This window comes from Lygodium microphyllum, chromosome 17, assembly GCF_053477565.2.
Source record: "Lygodium microphyllum isolate KBCC chromosome 17, Lygodium_microphyllum_v1.1.10, whole genome shotgun sequence".
NCBI classification, from domain to species: Eukaryota; Viridiplantae; Streptophyta; class Polypodiopsida; order Schizaeales; family Lygodiaceae; genus Lygodium; species Lygodium microphyllum.
In genome coordinates, this window is record NC_141151.1 from 61,480,287 (window position 1) to 61,501,722 (window position 21,436).

A 21,436-nucleotide genomic window follows, 5' to 3' on the forward strand; every position below is an offset into this window, starting at 1 on the left:
GGGATCCACATGCTCAGAAGGTTATTCACAACCATGATGTTATATTCCATGAGAAAAATATGCATATGAGATGGGAGGAGGTGATTAAGGTATGTAGGGGGATCTTTCAAGAGAAGCCTCCTATTATAGTATAGCTAGCCCTAGTTAGATCACTAACTACAATTGTGGATGATGTAGTGGCCCAAGATCTACATGTTGTGCAAGATTATGACTTTGGACAAAGAGGATATGCCATACAAGCCCCACAACCAATCTTGAGATGCTCCACTAAAGCCCCATTTCCTCATGATTGTTTTTAGCCCTCTATGCATCATGTCTTGATGCCAAATGTTGGTGAATCTCTCATTTATATGTATAGAGGTGATAGTCAATCTTGGAAGAGGGTCATGCACTTTGAGTATTATTCAATGTAAAAAAAATCATACATGGGATTTGGTTCGTTTTCCCAATGGAAAATATGCATTGCCATGCAATTGGGTGTACAAGTTGAATAGCACCCATGGTTGCCCCAAGCTAGCATATTCGTCTCAAAGCTCTTCTTGACTAGAGAAGAGAATATTTGATTAAAATCAATCCCTTTTCTTGCTTAAAACGAACCAAATCCCATGGTGCTTATGATGAGCTGGATGCTTCGTAAACTCGTCTCAAAAAGAGCTTTGAGACGAAGGACATGGGGCATGCTTCTCACATACGTGGTATGTACATTACGTGTGCAATCACTCTAAGGGACTCCTCTACTTGTCACAAAAAAAGTGCACTCATAAAGTCATTAAGCGGTTTCATATACAGGATGGTAAGCCTATTGATTGCCCTTAGCCTCCTATATGCAGGGTGGTAAGCCTATTGGCTGCCCTTGACCTTCTCATATGAAGGTTAGTCATGCAAAATGTCCCGAATTAGATAATAAGAAGGCTAAGATGGCCAATATCCTATATGCATTGGCAATGGGTAGGTTGATGTATGCCATGATAACCACTAGACTTGACATAGTATTTGTAGTAGGATTTGTGGCTCTGTATGTGGTGACACCTAGCCGACAACATTGGGACACCGTGAAGGGTATCATGAGATACCTTAAGGGAACTGTAGATATGTGTATATGTTATGGTGGCCAAGATACTAGAGTCACGAGCTATACTGACTTTGATTATGCAAGACATGCAGATATTAAGAAGTCCGCCTTTGGCAATGTATTCAACTTTGTTCAAGGTGATGTTTATTGGATGTTTGGGGTGTAGAAATGCACGTCCTTATCTACTGCCAAGATTGAGTACATTGCAGCCACTAAGGCTTGCAAGAAGGCCCTATGGTTAGGCCATCTAGTATTAGACCTTAGTATAGCTATGACTTCTACATTACATTCGAACTCTATAAGTGACATAAATATGATCTTTCATATACACATAGAGACCAAGCACATTAATGTCTATTATCATTTCATCAAAGAGGTGATTTAGGACAAACGAATAGAGCTTGACTGATGAGAATCTTACAAATCTACTTACAAAAAGCCTCCTAATGGAATGTTATACTTTCCTTAGGAAGATATTGGGTGTAGGATGAGATGATATCTATTACTCATCCCATTGTACTTGTATGTATACTTTATACTTTGTTTTACTTTTTGTTGTTTTCTCCACACTTGGGTACATTCACCTCTAAGTGGGAGTTTGTTGGGGTTTAAAGGCACCTGTGCACCTAGCCACCTACATTTTACTTGTACTTACCGACTACACACATGTACGCTGCAAGTAGTGGCCACTTGTCACTATCACTATATTCTTTATTTTTCCTATGACAATAGAATAAGGGAAGGTGGGTTACATATCGTGACTATCAAAGTTCCCACATACCACCTTGATTTCTCTTGCTTGAACCTCCTCTTGCTTCTGCTCATGCTTCCATGTCAGCTCCACCTTTCGTGATTGGAAAAAAAAAACCTCCTAAGCAGAGAAAAAATTACCTTAGCGATCTTGAGTGTATTCATACATATCACTGAAGGAGAAGTTGGAGTGAGAGCATGAGCAAGTCGAAACACTGAAGGTATGAGCTATGGTGGATGGAGCAAGAGAGCAAGAGAAAGATGCATCCGTAGTGGGCAGTTTAATGTATGCCATGATAGCCATTCATCTCCTAACATAGCTTTTGCAGTGGGAATCTTACTATTTACTTCTAATGCACTTTATTAATTCGAGGAGCAAGTACTATGCTTTGGCACCCACAAAGACTTTAGGTGAGATGAAATGCAATAATAAAGAGTATGTTTTAGAATACTAATAGCGAACCAAAGTTTAATGTGAAGCAAATAATTAAGTGTGGAGTTAGGATACTGATGTGTTTATAGTGTATTCTAGAAAAAAAATGACGTGCCTCGAGGGGTCACAAGATTTTTACAAGAAATCCAATATTTTAGTTAAGTAAAATTTTCAAGGCTTTGATACTAATTATTATAATATTTAAGAGAAATCATTTTGAGATATTTGCAATTTTAGAAAATATGATGATTATATTTCATTTTTGTAGAGGAAGAAAACTAGCATAGGTTCCAAAAAACAATGATTTTAGCCTATATACATGAGCAAAAAGTGATTTTATAATGGAGCATGCGTGCTTCTAGCTAATCTACATGAGTGCATTTGGTACATGGTGCCTTATTAGTTGCTTTAACTTGACGATTAAGTAAAAAAAAAGAAACCTTGAAAGTTTTGAAGAGAATTTGATTCAAATTTTGAAAATTTGGGCTTGGATTAGGATAACTACACCAATGGCAAGGAGGGTAAACGTTTTTAGTTATCAATGCCTTGCAACATCTAGAAATCCTAATGTTCAAATCAAACTCCATCACAAGAATGATTAGGAGGGGGAGAAGTGCTTTCTAATACCTAGTTTTGTTTGTAGAAACATACAAAACTTAGTTAAGAGTTTGAATAAGTGAGAAATTTGGGGGTGCTATGCCTCCTTATCATGGGGGCACCCCTAATAAAAATGATAGACACGTCGTAGCAAGTCAATGAACGTATGCATGATGGGTAGGTGCAAGGCCTCTTACACACATGCTAGACATATGCAAGAGTAGAAGTCTCTTGGATCTATATTGGAAAAATGATTCATTTTGAGAATGTAAAGGAACAAGTTTTGACCTCCTATTCACATAACTACCTGCCCAACATGTCTACAAGGGGCATGTGGACAGGCAACATTGTTACAAGGTGGCTAAAAATGGTTCTTCTAGATGCTAAAGGATTTTGTATTGATTGAATGTGAAGGGTTACATAGAGACTTTAGGTGCCCAAACCCTTGACTACCAACTTAACACACGGTCCTAGTAGATCATCCATCTTGGTGACCAACCAAGTGGAGTGATAGTCTCTTGCCTAGAGCCTCTCGCATCTATATGATGCTGTACCTACTTATATTTTGAATACAAATTCATGCATTACAAAAAAAAGTGAAGTGACAGTCACTTTTTTACATTTTACAAGGTGCCTTCATTGGAGGCTGTGAGAATGGAACTCTCAATCTTTTGTATTGAACACATCATCTCACTGTATGACTCGATGTAGTAGGTCTTGGTGGCTAACAATCGTGATTTGGGTATTATTGTGGCCACGAAACAATTTAAGTCTCCTCAATCAAAAGAAAGGAGAGGATCTATGAGGAGAGACTTGGAGTCTTGGAGACCATGGAGGTTGAAGGCTTATGGGCGAGAAGCTAAAATGTTTGACACTAGTTTCATTTGTGTGAGTCTAGAGTAGTCTGCAGGGGACACGATCATTGGCAAAAAGCCCCATCCGGCATTCTTGCAGGGTTCTCCCTCTGCTCTCTCTGTGGGAAGATGATGTCTATGGTGCCGTCTCAGCAGCAGCAGCCGCCCCAGCAGCAGCAGCTGCAGGTGCCGCTGCCGCCCCCGCAGCAGCAGGCCTCCCCATCCCAGGGCACCCCCCCCCAGCCCCTCTCCGGAGCCTCCGGCATCCCCAAAAGAGTCCTGCAGCCCAAGCTTCCCCCGCCCCGTGGCCCGCCCCAGACCCCCAGCCCCGCTGGCATCGCTGCCCCCGGCCAGCCTTCCGGCGCCCCTTCTTCCTCCTTCAAGTCCGCCGAGCTCACCCCTGCCTCCGCCCGCCGCAAGAACGCCACCAACAAGCGCAAGGCCCCCGAGAAGCAGCTCCCTGACCGCGTCGCCGCCCTCCTCCCCGAGTCCGCCCTCTACTCCCAGCTCCTTGAGTTCGAGGCCCGCATCGATGCCGCCCTTGCCCGCAAGAAAACCGACATCCAGGAGGCCCTCAAGGCTCCCCCTCGCGTCCAGCGCACGCTGCGTATTTACGTATTCAACACATTCACTAACCAGCAGCCCAATCCTCAGGGTTTCACATCAGAAGCCCCATCCTGGACACTCAGAATTGTCGGTCGCATACTTGAAGAAGGAGTTGATCCAGAAATGCAGGCTGCTGCAAAGCCAAATCCGGCATACCCCAAATTCTCCTCCTTCTTCCGGAGAATTACAGTGCAGCTGGATCCAACCTCCTACCCTGATAATCACAACATTGTTTGGGATGGTGCCAGAGCTCCCTCGCATGTTGAAGGATTTGAAATTAAGAGGAAAGGAGACAAGGAATTTACTGCAATTATCAGGTTAGAGATGAATTACATTCCTGAGAAATATAAGCTTTCTCCCACACTGACAGAGCTGCTTTGCATAGAAGTTGACACAAGGCCTCGTATAATCATGGCTCTATGGCAATATATAAAGGTCAAGAAGCTTCAGGATGCTACTGACCCATCAATGATTATCTGTGATGCACCCCTGCAAAGGGTATTTGGAGAGGAAAAAATTAAATTCACTACAGTTTCTCAGAAACTAAGTCAACACTTATTTCCTCCACAGCCCATACATCTGGAGCACCGGATCAAAGTATCAGGTGCTAGCCCTGCAGGCAATGCCTGTTATGATGTTGCAGTTGATGTGCCTGTTCCTTTGCAAAAAGAAATGAACCTATTTCTTGCCAATCTGGAGAAGCACAAGGATATTGATACATATGATGAAACTATCTGCAATGCAATTAAAAAGATACATGAGCATCGTCGCAGAAGAGCCTTCTTTTTAGGTTTCAGTCAATCCCCTGTGGATTTCATAAACACATTGATAGCATCCCAGAGCAAGGACTTGAAAGTTGTAGCAGGTGAGGCCAGCCGCAATGCTGAGAGGGAGCGCCGCTCCGACTTTTACAACCAGCCATGGTATGCTCCTTTTTTTGTGGGCATATTTTCTGCAAAGTAGCTAGACCATGTGCTGGACTCTTTCTTTTTTACAGGAAGCTGTAAAGCTATAAGTAGCTTATAACTGCAAAAGAGCGAGTATATTGATTATTCATTTGAGTTATCTATTGCTTGGAGAAAGATTTACTTCTTAGACTTTCTCCCAAAAGGTCAGGAATGGGTTAGAACAAAGAAACACTGTTTGAAGCCATGTGCATAAGGGGTATCAATTATTGTGATGCTGGGTCTGGCCCAGAAGAAACTTATGCAACATAATGATTGCCAAATCTGTTCAACCTTTTGATGCACACTTGATACAGACATACTCGGATTTTGGTGCATCCTTTTTAAGGTTTCCATCAAGGGAGAGAACCCAATGTTTGATTTTGCTGTAAGCTGGTTCTCACACCCATCAAGCTTCTGTACTAGGGAATACGAGATACCATTAAGGGTGCCTTTATATAGGACAAGTCAATATGGATGAGAGTCAGGAGAATTGACTATGAGCATTGTTGCAGAGAAACCTTGGGACCACTTCCAACTCTTCCTCTTGATACAAAATAAATGCTGAGTATAAATAAAAGATACAACTCCCCACAAGTAGCAGCTATAGCATCTAACCACAGAAACAGGAAATGGGGAATGGAGATGGGGACGTCAAACCTAGGGAACAGGGACGTGGAAACAAGAATGGCATTAAAAAAAAAAATCATGAAAGAAAATTAATACTTCACTCAAAATCCATGTGGAGTATTAAAGCCAAGGTATGTAATCGACAAGGACAAATCATTTTAAGTTTTAACTTTAAAGATGTCATGTATCATTCTAAAACTAGTCATTATAAATTGAATTACAACTTACAAGGCTCGAGAGCCAAGCTAGTCAACTATAAAATGCATAATACATATGTCATAAAACAATGAACAATGAACTAAAATTTAAAGTCTAAGCTGAAAGAACATGCCCATTGCCAAAAAAGACTACAAATATTATGTCTAATCGCTAGATTACTGCAAAAATGCGGCATGCTAGAATAGCCTAAGGGGCAATTGCAAGATTGCAAGTACTAATATAATGTTGGCATGGCACAACGGCCTAAATGTCACACTATCATCAATGATCACATACATGAGTCATGAGATTTATAATAAGCAAACTAAATCAAAGATCATCATGATTTGAGGTTGCTTCTAGCCACTCTTGAAGTGCTAATCTCATCATGTGTACCATGAATTGTTGCATCTCCCTCAATATTAGCATGTCTCCTCTTCTTGTTGCATCTCCCACTCTGTGAATGGATCAAGCTTTGCTATCATATTATTACATAACATCCTTAAATTAGCACTAACAAATACCAGATCATTTGCCCTATCCACACCAAGACGGTTTCTCTTCTTTGAAGCAGTGTGAGTGTATGTATTCCATAATTGCTTCTAACAAAAGGAGTTGATTGATTGACTCAAAATACGGATAGCTAGGTGTTGCAACTCAAGGCCATTCGAACCATAGTTCTCCCACCACCAAGCTACTCCAATCTTGCAGCAATCCCCACAGCCAAAAGAATCCCGAAATGTCCTATAATGTGAAAGCTAGTTTTTGATCTTTTATTTAGTACCATGATTAAGCACTAGACGAGACAATATAAGTCTCCATGCATTCATAATCTCAGTGTTGTTCTCTTGATCCTTGCCCTGGAACTCAGGATCCACAACAAGTGTATGTGTATGCATGGGTGAGCTGTAGGAGTTCCAGCTTGTCACAACTAAATGACACATCTCCTCATATGCCTCATCATTTGGTGTCAATTCTTGCAACTTTTCATTCAGCCTATCCATAGTCTCATATATCTTGCCAATGCAAGGTTGCATAACATCCATAATCCTCAATAAATGCACAATAGGTGATACCATAGCATCTATCCACTTTATATTATCCAAAAATCTGAGTTATTTGCTTTCTTTAAGGATAAGATATCTATAGGAGTGTTTGTGAATGCTAATGAGGTGAAATCATCACTAAGAAATAACTGCCTCAAGGCATCACTGCATTCTCTTCATCTGCCTAGCTTCAAAATATGAAAGCATATTCTTTGATTGCAAAGAGAACTGATGGCAAAGAAACTGGTGTAAGGCTAACCATTTGAGCTCCTTGCTCTATGATATATGCAATCCATAATAGGTTACCTATAACCTTTAGTAGGTTATTCAAGTAATGATCCAGACAATATGAAACTATGATATGTGGATAGTATCCTTGGATAATAGCACTTGTTGCCTTGTTCATGGGCTCTCCATTTGTAACAAATCCCACAATATGCTCTAGGGCAATAAGCTCAATACTTGTAACCCACTTTGTTGCAAGTATATTTGTGGACTTTCCTATCCCTGATACATCATGTGAAGATATGAAATATGTCTCCCCACGAGAATAAGCGACCATGCCATGAATGGAATGCTTGCGTATATCACTCCAACCATCAACAATCAATGAAACTCCATTTTGAACCCATAGGCTCTTTCTAGTCATTGCTTCTTGCTTAATAAGGCGCTGTTTCTTGTCGAGTAAAGTGATGCATAATGTCTTTGATGATGGAGGACATATGAAGGGCCATACTCACCAATCTTCTTGCAGATCGGCTTAAAATACTGTGATATGGTTGCATGAAATTGAATGTGGTCATGGTAGAAAGAATGTGCCACTGATGTATCCACCTCTTTCTTATTCTTGGGATGCCAACGAGCATCTATTGTGCTTTGTCTACGTGCAACATGTGGCGCTATTAATGCCATGGCTGATGCAATGCCTATTAATCTTGCTCTAGACACATTTGATGGGGGTGGTGTCACAAAAGTTGTAGGGTTAATTGCAACACGTCGTGATCTAGATGCAAGATAAGGTTCTTGACCAGGCTACACGGTTACGAAACTCCCTTTAGGCTTCTCCAAGGTCACATTAGGACAAAACTGTACCTCTAAATTTGGCTCATGTAGAGATGAGGACCTAATTATGCATAATATGAAACAAGCAGCAATTGGTATTCGATATTCTAATATTAAGTAACTTGGAAAAATCCAAATAAATGAAAATTCAAAATAGAAATGCTCAATTCAACTGATTACCTTGTTTGCTCCACTAGTTCACTTGTGCGGGCCAAGCTTGTAAGCCCATGGTTGAGATCCTCCACCACTCAATGGGCGGTTAGCATTTATTTCTTCCCACCATGACCAATCATCAGACCTTGTTCCTTGACCATTGGCACAACGAGCGGGGCGGGAAGATGAAGCCATTTTAGGTTGAAAAGTGAAATAAAATGGCTGAAGAAAATCCTAAGGAGCTAGCTTCTACGAAGTGAGAAGGGAGAAGAGTGAGGGAGAATTTAAAAGAGAGAAGGGAGAAGGAAGAAGACAAGAGGAGAAGAATGTAGAAGAGAATTAGAAGAAGAGAAAAGTGGAGGAAGAAGGAAGAGGGAAGTTGGAGAAGAAGGAAGAGAAAAGAGGAGGTGATGGTGTTGTAGATGGGAGCAGAAAGGACTGTGGCAGTAGATGGGAATCACGACTCACGGGAGCAGATGGGAAACATGTTGCTATAAGTTTTGCCTCACATGTACTTGGTGGTATGTGGTACTAGTTGGCTTAGGTCATTGATTTCTCCATATAAGTGTTAGTTGGTGACACTAGAGAAGTGGCGTTTAATGATACCTAACGCCAATTGACGGTCAAAGATGGCGCAGAGACACTTAGGAATGGAAGTTGCCTAGCCAATTTAATTATTGGCTAGTTAGATTATTTTTCAAGACATTGAAATAATTATTAGATTAATTTTCAGTATTTAAAGACTGAAAATTAATCTTTAATCATGGATAATGCTAGAAAAACCATTTGGGAAGGCTAACACTTGTGAAAAATACCCATGTAAGATCGAAAAACGTCTTTAGAGGTTGAAGAGAGGCATTTTAGTATATTCAGCCTGCAACAGAGAGGGAGGAGATGCTGTTGGTTTGATTTGCAGCCATTGGAGTACCTTCTGAGGTAGCCAGGGGCAGGAGAAGACCAATCAACAGCAGGTGATAGTATCTATAGGCTATTGAGATAGGGCAGTAGCAGTAAATGACCTATTTTCTTCAGTTCTTTGCCTCTACAAGCTGTTGAAACAGGGCAGCAGTAGTAAATGACAGATTTTCTTTAGCTATTCACGAAGAAAGTCTGAATTTTCTCTCTCCTCAGCATTCTCTCTCATCTCCTAGCCTTTCTACAGCCTTGCTCCAAAGATTACAACATTGAGATCACTAGAGGGTGAGAAATTTCAGATTTTGCTGTAAACCCTAATTTGCAGCAAAAATTAGGGTTTACTAGCAGCCTTGAGAAGCATGCTAGAAATTGGAAGCTCAAGACTTGGATTCAACAGGATTGAAGCTGTTTTTAGTCAAATTCAAGTGGATGGACTAGTAAATCAATGAGTTTGGGGCATTTTCCATCTCCATTAAAGCGAGTGAATGCCAATTGTGTCATGAGGACATGTATTTTTAAAACCTCACTTAACATGTAGATTAATTTTTAATCACATAGTTAAGTAAATGTTACACATGTGAGGTGTAATTGGGGTTAGAGTAAATTCACGAGGATCCGAGGAAATTACGGGATGCCAAAGGCAAAAGTTGCTATAAGTTACGCCGCACATGTACTTGGTGGTATTTGGTGCTAGTTGTTGGCCTAGGTCATTCATTTGGCCATAGTGTCAGTTGGTGACACTAGGGAAGTAGCGTTTAATGGTACCTAACGCCAATGTAATGGTTAAAGATGACGCAGAGACGCTCGAGAACGGAAGTTGCCTAGCCAATTTAATTATTGGTCAGTTAGATTATTTTTCAGGGCATTGAAATAATTCTTAGATTGATTTTCAGTATTTAAAGACTGAAAATTAATATTTAATTATGGATAATGCTAGAAAAACCATTTGGGAATGTTGCCACTTGTCAAAAATACCCATGCAAGACTGAAAAACGTCTTTAGAGGTTCGAGAGGCATTTTTAGTGTATTCAGCTTACAAGAGAGAGGGAGGAGATGCTGTTGGTCTGATTTGCAGCCATTGGAGGACCTTTTGAGGCAGCGAGGGGTAGGAGAAGATCAATCAACAGTAGGTGACAACATCTACAGGCTGTTGAGATAGGGTAGAAGCAGTAAATGATTGATTTTCTTCAATTCTTTGCCTCAACAAGTTTTTGAGACAGGGTAGCAGCAGTAAATGACAGATTTTCTTTAGTTTCTCGCAAAGAAAGTTTGAATTTTCTCTCTCCTCAACATTCTCTCTCATCTCCCAGTCTTTCTACAGCCTTGCTCCGAAGATTACAGCATTGAGATCACCAGAGACTGAGAAATTTCAGATTTCACTATTGTAAACTCTAATATGTAGCAGAAATTAGGGTTCAGTAGTAGCCTTAGGAAGCGTGCTAGAAATTGGAAGCTCCAAGACTTGGATTCAACAGGGCTAAAGCTATTTTTAGCCTATTCAAGTGAAGGGACCAGCAAATCATTAAATTTGGGGAATTTTCCATCTCCATCAAAGCGGGTGAAGGCCAATTGACTGCCCAAATCAAGGGGCAAATCAGATTGAAGACTTGTTGGTCATTTTGGACAGCAAGGGGAGTTGGAATACCGAAAGGGATTGGGAGAATCCCATTGTACATCAACTTCTTCTTCAATTAAGTTAAATAAATACCTTAAGGGGTGCCAGTTTTGGGACCAATAGAGTGTCCAATGTCCAAGATTATATGGTAAAGTGTGCATTTCAGTTTTGTGAATTTGTTAATTGTTGTAAATAGTGCTTAATCATGTTATTTACCACTCTATCCAAGGAGGAAGGCTGGTTACAAATTGATTGCCCAAATCAAGTGGAATAATGAATTGGGTCCATACAAATATGATGCAAAATTTTAATGTATGGATATCCCCTAACAATTCCTTTCTTCAGTTGTATAACTCGTTTGGGCATTTGTGAGCTTATTTTCTTTCAAATGCAACGGGTTAGTAATCATGATAATGGACATTACCCACAGCATAATCACTTGCATTTGTGTGATCTCAAAAGGTTAGTTTGGATCAATAATCTGTAGCATTGGTGCAGCAGTAAGTAGCCATTATCTTAGATCAACCAAGAAGAAATAATATTGTGAGTAGAACTATTGTCAAACAAAATTGTAACTGTTCGGTAGTTAATATGACCAATGACCTTTAGAAGGTCATGTCAATACAATTTTATTTATGGAATAACCATTACAATTGCTCACTATTAATAAAGCAATCCAATGCTGAAAATTCAGAAGAATTATATGGAGCTTCTATAGTATTTACAGAGGCCTTTGAAGTCGACCTCGCCTTCTTGTTCTATGGACGCTTTTTGTCTCCACGAAAGAGGCTTGTCTGATAGCAAGCCAAACAATGACCTTTAGAGGGGACATTGTCATGCGAGTGCGCAAAGGAAGAGAATCATGAACATAGAGAGAAGGAGAGAAGAAGAAAAAGTAGGAAGAGAAGAATGATTTGCACTAAACAAAGAAGAAGGCTGAATACAATGAGGATTGATTAGTCCCTAAATGCACCCCAAGGCGTCAGCGAGGGCATTGGATCAGGCTGAATAATGATGACAGCACCTTCGATGGTGATGGAGACAGAGATGGTGATAGATACGGAGAATGTGCAGCTTGTTGTCCATGATGAAGATAGAGAAGATTGCAGTAGCTAGCCACCTGACAAAGAACAAAAATCAATCACCTTGGGGGACGGAAAATCATCTAGCAGTGTAACACAACTGACAAATACACCAAAATTGAGAAGAAATACATAATTAGAACTTCAAATGTCCCTATTAGACTTTGACTAGGGCTCAAAACTAGGAGGTGATAGATTGACAAAATAAGGCAAGCTAACATCTCCTCTTAGATCTTGGGAGAGTTCAAAGACCCAGCAATCTTATGTGATGAAGTATAGAAGCCTTGGGTGAAGGCTTCATGAAGATATCCGTTGCATTGTCCACCATAGGACAATAGACCACCGCTAGGTCGGAATCCACGATATGCTCCAATGCATAATGATATTGAATCTCTATGTGCTTCATGTGAGCATGAATACAAGGCTCTTGGCTAGAGCTAAGGCACTTTGGTTATCTATGTGCAACTGATTGGGACCTGTTTGCATACTTTTGTATATCAATTGTTACCATCACATATTGGTATAATGATTCAAATTAATTTGATCCTCATATACTTTGAAAGGCGATTTGTAGTATTTGAGTGTTTGAAAGTATGATTAAATGTTCATCTTTTTATTCAAGGGTGGCCAATGGGCAGAATGTCCTATAATTATACTCAGGTTGTCATTGATGGGATGCCATCACAGGGACGTGAAATTTGTGAAATGTTTTACTCTTGCTAGTAACATTTGATTAATTAATAATCAAATGTGCAAAGGTTGTAAGACACATATGATGCACATGGCAATTATTTCATGGTTACAGGCCAAGGACCTTGAGGAGTTAGTGGTTGCCAATGGCAAAAGTTATTACAAGCTATGCTAGCTAGCCTTGGGTTGTTAGTTGGTGTCATTTTTGGAAGTTAATTGGCTATTAAGTGTTAGTGGGCGACACTAGGGACTAGGCATTAATTAATTAATTAATGCCAGTCTAAGGATCAGTTGAGGTTGGGGACCACTCGAAGTTGTAAATGGCCTAGCCAAAAGCTTTGATGGATAGAAGGGCTAAAGTACAGGCTGAAGCAAAGGTTTTTGAAGATTTCCTTACCAAGGAGGCTCTAGAGATAGATGGTATTATGGCTACAAAGGCCTACCTTAACATTAAAGATATTAATGAAAGTTAAAGAAGTGGCTATTTCTATGATACCTGAATCTCCAAAGATGCTTTTAGCAAAGGATAAGAATGCTAAAAGAGACTTTAAGCCTAGAGAGAAAAGCATCAAGTTTAATGTTTTCTATGGGAAGAGAGATTCTTAGAAAGCTATCTTTTACTAGACAATTTGATGCTACTTTTGGTGGTGAAGATTATATAGAAAATCAAAGATTAGGATGGTTAAAATGCATTTGAAAGATGCGACTTTAAATTGATGGCTCAAAGTTGTTCAAGAGAGAAAGGAACCCAAGTCTTGGAAAGAGTTTAAAGAGACGTTCAATAAGAAGTTTTTGCCTTCATTCTTTGAAGCCGATGTGCAATATGAATGGGATGAGCTGAAACAAAGCCAAGGAGACAATATTGAAACACATATTAACATATTTAAAACCGGTTTTGTTTAATTTACATCTCTTAATGAAGTTTCTTCCAATATGGAGTTTAGAAAATGGATTACATCCAACTCTACGACAAGCTATCAAGATGACAAAGCATGATACTTTGGAAGTAGTCTAAGATGTGGCTCTAGAAGCTGAAGGACTATATATGTCATGGATGCTCGGTAAAGTCTCCAAAAAAGAACCACAAAAAAAGAAGACCAAGATGTTTGATCAAAAGAAGTCAAATAAGCAAGAATAAAAGCATAAGGATGGAGGTACATCACCTTTGCTATTCAAAAAGAAGCTAACATATCATGGCTTGGGATAAGATTGCTAATCAACTTGTTGCAAATCATTTTGATACAAGAGCTATATATCATTATATTCATCTTGGATTGATGAAGCTCTACATCTACCAAAGGAAATATTTGCAACACTAGAAATGTCAGGTGTTGCTTTTCAAGGAATGGAGTCTCAAGTTACTCCTTTTTGGAAAACTACAAAGATTAAGTAGATTATGAGCGTTTTATCATGGGAGATCTTGGTCATTGTGATGTTGTATTAGGAATGCCCTAGCATAGAAGAGTAGATCCAACCATTGATTGAAATCAAAATAAATTTAATTTTTCTTTAAGGGTTGAAATGTATCTTTGATGTGGGAGTGAAAGAAAACTCTATTTCCATCTTATCCCATGCACAAATTTGTAAAGCAATGAAAAAGTGTATCTCCTTGTACTTGATTTTTGTTAAAGATTCTAATAAAGAGACTGTAATCAAAGAGTTCATCTCATTTATAAACAAGGAGCAATTGGATTTCTTGAAGGAGTATAAAGATTATTTTGTAGATACTTTATTTGACCAATTATTGCTAGAGAGGCCAAGAGATTATCACATTGAGCGCACCTCCAAATAGGCCATTCTATTGTGTGAGTCTAACACAACAAGAGGAGATTATGAAGCAGGTGAATGCGCTCTTGGAGAAGGGTTTAATAAGACCCATTTTCTTATCTTTTTTACTCTAGTCCTCTTAGTGCAGAAAAATGATGGATCTTGATGTATGTGTATGGACTACTGGGCCCTTAACAAAGTTACAATTCAAAATCAGTTTCCCATTCCAAGAATTGATGATATCTTGGATAGATTGGATGAATCCAAAATATTCAACCAGATTTCTACAGGGCCCTTAACAAAGTTACAATTCAGAATTAGTTTCCCATTCCAAGAATTGATGATATCTTGGATAGATTAGATGAATCCAAAATATTCAACTGGATTGACTTGAAGAGCGGCTACCCGTTAGATAAGGATTTCTTCTCAAGACATTCATAAAATAATAAGATATTGGTCATTGTGATGTTGTATTAGGAATGCCCTAGCATAGAAGAATAGATCCAACCATTGATTGGAATCAAAATAAATTTAATTTTTCTTTTAAGGGTTAAAATGTATCTTTGATGTGGGAGTGGAAGGAAACTCTATTTCCATCGTATCTCATGCACAAATTTATAAAGTAATGAAAAAGTCTATTTTCTTGTACTTGATTTTTGTTAAAGATTCTAATAAAGAGGCTATAATCAAAGAGTCCATCTCATTTATGAACAAGGAGCAATTGGATTTCTTGAAGGAGTATGAAGATTATTTTGTAGATACTTTATCTGATAAGTTACCACTAGAGAGGGCAAAAGATCATCACATTGAGCGCACCTCCAAATAGACCATCCTATTGTATGAGTCCAACACAATAAGAGGAGACTATGAAGCAGGTGAATGCGCTCTTGGAGAAGGGTTTGATAAGACCCATTTCCTTACCTTTTTTACTCTAGTCCTCAGGGTGCAGAGAAAGAATGGATCTTGATGCATGTGTATGGACTACAGGGTCCTTAACAAAGTTACAATTCAGAATCAGTTTCCCATTCCAAGAATTGATGATATCTTGGATAGATTGGATGAATCCAAAATATTCAACCAGATTTCTACAAGGCCCTTAACAAAGTTACAATTTATAATCAGTTTCCCATTTCAAGAATTGATGATACCTTGGATAGATTGGATAAATGCAAAATATTCAACCAGATTGTCTTGAAGAGCGGCTACCGTGAGATAAGGATTTCTTCTCAAGACATTCATAAAATAATAAGATCTTGGCCATTGTGATGTTGTATTAGGAATGTCCTAGCATAGAAGAGTAGATCCAACCATTGATTGAAATCAAAATAAATTTTAAATTTTTTTTAAGGGTTAAAATATATCTTTGATGTGGGAGTGAAAGGAAACTCTATTTTCATCTTATTCCATGCACAAATTTGTAAAGCAATGAAAAAGTCTATTTCCTTGTAGTTGATTTTTGTTAAAGATTCTAATAAAGAGATTGTAATCAAAGAGTCCATCTCATTTATAAACAAGGAGCAATTGGATTTCTTGAAGGAGTATAAATATTATTTTGTAGATACTTTATTTGACCAATTATTGCTAGAGAGGCCAAGAGATTATCACATTGAGCGCACCTCCAAATAGGCCATCCTATTGTGTGAGTCCAACACAACAAGTGGAGATTATGAAGCAGGTGAATGCGCTCTTGGAGAAGGGTTTAATAAGACCCATTTCCTTACTTTTTTTACTCTAGTCCTCTTAGTGCAGAAAAAAGATGGATCTCGATGCATGTGTATGGACTACAGGGCCCTTAACAAAGTTACAATTCAGAATCAGTTTCCCATTCCAAGAATTGTGATATCTTGGATAGATTGGATGAATCCAAAATATTCAACCAGATTTCTACAGGGCTCTTAACAAAGTTACAATTCAGAATGAGTTTCCCATTCCAAGAATTGATGATATCTTGGATAGATTGGATGAATTCAAAATATTCAACTAGATTGACTTGAAGAGCGGCTACCATCAGATAAGGATTTCTTCTTATGACATTCATAAAATAATAAGATATTGGTCATTGTGATGTTGTATTAGGAATGCCCTAGAATAGAAGAGTAAATCCAACCATTGATTAGAATCAAAATAAATTTAATTTTTCTTTTAAGGGTTAAAATGTATCTTTGATGTGGGAGTGAAAGGAAACTCTATTTCCATTTTATCCCATGCATAAATTTGTAAAGCAATGAAAAAGTCTATTTCCTTGTACTTGATTTTTGTTAAAGATTCTAATAAAGAGACTGTAATTAAAGAGTCCATCTCATTTATGAACAAGGAGCCATTGGATTTCTTGAAGGAGTATGAAGATTATTTTGTAGATACTTTATCTGACAAGTTAGCACTAGAGAGGCCAAAAGATCATCACATTGAGCGCATCTCCAAATAGGCCATCCTATTGTGTGAGTCCAACACAACAAGAGGAGATTATGAAGCAGGTGAATGTGCTCTTGGAGAAGGGTTTAATAAGACCCATTTCCTTACCTTTTTTACTCTAGTCCTCTTAGTGTAGAAAAATGATGGATCTTGATGCATTTGTATGGACTACAGGGCCCTTAACAAAGTTACAATTCAGAATCATGTTACCATTCCAAGAATTGATGATATCTTGGATAGATTGGATGAATCCAAAATATTTAACCAGATTGACTTAAAGAGCGGCTATTGTCAGATAAGGATTTCTTCTCAAGACATTCGTAAAATAATATTTAAAAACAATATTTGGGAACAACTTTTGGTTTGTATGAGTTTCTTGTGCTACCATTTGGTCTCACCAACACTTCTGCAATCTCTAATAGAATGATGAAAATAATCTTTACAGCATATTGGAAGTGTATAAGTACTTTCTTTGATGATATTTTGGTTTATTCAAAAGATGAAGAAGAGCATAAGCAAGACTTGAAAATAGTGTTTCAAGAACTCTATAAAGACAAACTTTATGTGAACGGCAAAAAGAGTGAATTTTTCCTAGAAAAGATTCACTACTTGGGCTATATTGTATCCAAAGATGGGATTTGGATGGATCCAAAAATCTTATTACGGAGATTCATTAAACGGTTTGCAGTGGTTGCTAGACCATTGCATGATTTGACCAAGAAAGTAGTGGCATTCTAGTGGACCAAACCATAGAAATAAACTTTTGAAGCTTTAATGTTCTATATCAGCAAATGACTTGTTTTGATCATACCTAATTTATCATAACCTTTCTTGGTGGAATGTGATGCTTCAAGAGATTGCATTGGTGTAGTTTTAAACCAAGAAGGGCGTGTAGTTGCTTATGCAAGTAGAAGGTTGCAAAATGCAAAAAAGAATGCTACTACCTATCAAAAGAAGTTGATGGCCATCATTCGAGCTTTAAAAGATTGTAGACTATCTTTTAGGTGGAGAATTTCTCATCAAGACAGATCATGACAGTTTGAGAGATTTTCTCAATCAACAAAAAATTTCTAAGAAGCATATTCAATAGGCCAATTATTTAGCTCAATTTAACTTTCAGATATTGCATATTCCTGGGGAACAAAATAGGGTAGTTGATGCCTTGTCAATAAGACCTTAGATTCATGCAGTGTCTATATCCAGATTTCACAAGTATGAGGGACATGTATACTTCTAATGAAGACTTTAAAATCATTTGGGAGAGTTTATAGCTTGGTAAAAAAGTAAACTCTTATGTTATTAAAGATGAATTTCTTTTGATGGAGAATAAGTTGTGTTATTAAAGATTTCAGGGCTGAAGTAATGGAAGAATGTTATGTTGCTTTGTACATGGCTTATCTTGGTATTTTGGCCACAACCAAGGAACCTAAAATGTATTTCTTTTAGCCAAGTCTTTGACAAGACATTGAGCAATTTGTTAGAGAATCTCTAGTGTGCCAAAAGATAAAGTTTGATTGCTAAAAGCCTACAGGGCTTTTGTAACCATTACCAATTCTGAGTCAACCTTTGGAAAGCATTGCTATGGATTTTGGTTTTGGCGTGCTAAAATCAGCAAGTGGCAATAATGGCATATGGGCTATTATTGACAGGTTCAATAAGCATGCTCATTTTATTCCAGTCAAGAAGATTATCGAGATATGGCTAGAATATTTATTCAACAAATCATTATACATCATGACTTATGACAATCCATCGTGGGTGATAGAGATCCATGAACGACTAGCGTGTTTTGGGGAGCTCTTTTTGAAAATTTAGATACAAAGCTTACTTTTTCTTCTTCTTATCATTCTCAAATAGATGGTTAAAAGGAGACATCTAATCTCACAATATTACCCCTTGATTGTACAAACAATCAGATCTTCAATCTCTTGCATGCACCCTGGCCACAATAATTAGTGAATGGGCTACCCTTGGTTCAATCTCTTGTATGCACCCAGGCCACAATAATTAGTGAATGGGCTAGCTGCAAATTTCTTTGCCTTAAAGCTGCAATACAAGTGCTAGATCTTTAGTAATCGGGCATGGATCCCAAGGTGGCTATGGAAACCCTAATTTCTGCTGTAAATGAGGGTTTCAATAGCAATTTCTGCAATTGTTTTTTGCCTCAAGCTGGAATTGGCTGAGAGCTGCTGAGGATTGATTGGTAGACGAGAGAAAGTCAACTGAAAAGAGTATCGTTTGATGGTAGCTCTAATGGCAATTCTGATTGCACAACAAAGCAATCAAAGCATATACGACTGAGTAGTAGATGTTGGACAAATTTCAGCCCCATTGAATCAAATCTGGCCCCTTTTGACAAGCACATGGCTCATTATGTATGCCCGCATTGGGTACTGCAACTTGTCCTCCATAGACATAAATAATTCATTCTTCCATTAGCCTGACTCTTTATGTACACATAACCCTAAAACTGCAGAAAAATCCCCAAATTTCAGGCTGAAGGTTTGCAGGAAAATCAAATCCCAAAACAATTCCCCCCCCCCGCCCCCCCGCCCCCGACGACCCCCCCCCCCCCCCCAACACACACACACACACAAACACGCCCACCTCCACATTGAGATGTACATCTAGTTTCCAACTTTGAGAATGTGGACACCTTTGTGGCTTCTGAATAATAAAACATAAAACACCATGGTGTTTCTATGAGGGTAAGCCTAGGCACTTTAGGTCATGCGCAAAAAACTTGATATTATGTATCAGATTTCCAATCGTTTTCCAGATGTTTGCAAAGCATGATATTAGCCACCATATCTTCCCCTGAAGCATCTGGTTGCGAGAAAACTGGATGCATCTTGACAGGTCTTGAACTCCCCACCTACTGCCCTTCAGAATGTGTACTTGCCATCCCCATGTGCATACATGTACTGATGGGTTCACTTGTTGCATTTAGGTTAACCATAATAATTGTCAGTAAGGTCATTACTATAAGCAGGCACTATGACAGGGCAAGGTCAATGCATCCAAAGATTCATCATTAGCCCACAAGAGTCTCCGTGAAACATAGAATTATGGACTAATCTAGGGAAATATGTGTTTCACCTTAAGGTGGTCAAGCATACTTTTTCAATACATCAAACTTCTTATGGAAAGGTCCTGTGCTTCCTTAACTATTGTCTGGGCTGCAGTGTATGTATTTATTGATCTTGGTTGCTCAATTTTGAATAGATTCGCAATTCATGATTGTCTAAACCTCTTGTATTCTGGTGTTTAGATAGTTTGTTGCTGTTATTGGCAGGGTTGAAGATGCTGTAATACGTTATTTGAATCGCCGTCCAGCAGCTGGTTCAGAAGCTCCTGGAAACACATGACTCTGCTTACAATGTCCCCCTCTTGCAAGCTTTTGCAGGTCTGTGTACCACAACTGTGCTCATGATGTCCCTTTTGTTTCATCAGATAGTTAATGTAAGAAATCTCAGCAGCTTCTTACTATTGATCTGCCCACAGTTGACTCGGGAATTATAGAAATTGTGAATGAAACCTTGGCTACTTAGTATTGGGAAGGCTAGTCTATCTCTTTATAAGATGTAATATTGCTTTTAAAAGTCAGTCTATGCATTGAACTCTTTAACTGGATATGTCACATGTTTTGCAGTAGACCATGGGGCAACTTAAGGACTTGGTAATCAGCCCCAGGAATATACTGATGAAGAAATATATTGCCTAACTTTGAGTGCAATACATAGCTGCACTCCTAGCTTACTTTGAAATAGGCTTAGGCATGGTCCAGCATCTGATCGCTATACCTTTTTCTAACCGTAGAAAAATTATTCAAGTCAAGCAGGCATTTACTGCAGTCTTCATGAGCCTTCTATTTTAGCAGCAGCCCATTTGTCAGTTACGCCTTACATCAATCCATGTTTTTATTGAAATTTGCTACTTTATTCATCAGTTTGTAAAATCCTTCAATGTTTTCTCTCTAGAGCAGCTGTATCTCTGCCTTAAATAGAGGGGTTTCTTGGCAAATCCCAATGTATTTCCAAATCAAGTCCTAGCCCTAGTCTCTTGGCCTTTTTGCTTCTTGGACAGTCTTTGACCTTCGGGCAGCCTTAATGTAGAGAAATTCACACTTAAAACCAAAACTGTCCCACCAGCCACCAGCCACCACCAGCACCAGCACCACCCAAACACACCCCACACCCTTGTCCCACCCCCCCTTTCTGCGGGCCCTGTGCACCCAAACAAAAAACACACAAAAAAGAAAAAGAAAAAGAAGAAATCCCAACAAGCCCATATACTTGGTTTCTTTGATCTTTGTTAATACCTATATGAGATTGTCAAAAATTGTTTAATTATTTGTTTTAATGTTGATGTTAATTTTTTTAAAATTTTGAGTCCCTAGTAAGTGTATACTATCTCTGATTCTATAGATGATGCAAATTCCTTTCAATCTATGATGAGATAACACATTTTTCCAAACATTTTACAAATAAATGAGAACTTTCTCAAATTTTTTGAATTGCAGCTTTTGTTGGTTTTTTCTTATAGCATTTTTTCATTGTCTTTGTGCATTTGTTTCTGTTAGTGAGGCTTTAATAGAAAAAGTAGTAGAC

The 21,436-nt window shown here is 38.5% G+C and overlaps 1 protein-coding gene across 4 annotated transcripts; it reads left to right on the forward strand.

Annotated features, from left to right (window-relative positions):
- The first annotated feature begins 3,652 nt into the window (after nt 1–3,652).
- Nucleotides 3,653–21,188, forward strand: LOC148021952 (SWI/SNF complex component SNF12 homolog). 4 transcript variants are annotated; one of them, XM_087697484.1, is made up of 3 exons: nt 3,653–5,235; nt 20,122–20,232; nt 20,331–21,188. In XM_087697484.1, the coding sequence occupies exons 1-2, from the start codon at nt 3,836–3,838 to the stop codon at nt 20,192–20,194; spliced, it is 1,473 nt and encodes a 490-aa protein (XP_087553610.1). In that variant the 5' UTR covers nt 3,653–3,835; the 3' UTR covers nt 20,195–20,232; nt 20,331–21,188. The 4 variants fall into 4 exon arrangements, with proteins under 4 accessions (XP_087553610.1, XP_087553612.1, XP_087553611.1 ...); XM_087697486.1 differs by having other exon boundaries at nt 20,482–21,188; XM_087697485.1 differs by having other exon boundaries at nt 3,654–5,235; nt 20,479–21,188.
- Nucleotides 21,189–21,436: the final 248 nt, after the last annotated feature.

Coding starts and splice junctions, on each gene's coding strand:
- LOC148021952 (XM_087697484.1), top strand. CDS start 3,836: ATGATGTCTATGGTGCCGTCTCAGCAGCAGCAGCCGCCCCAGCAGCAG. Junction 5,236..20,121: donor GACTTTTACAACCAGCCATG/GTATGCTCCTTT, acceptor TGTTATTGGCAG/GGTTGAAGATGCTGTAATAC.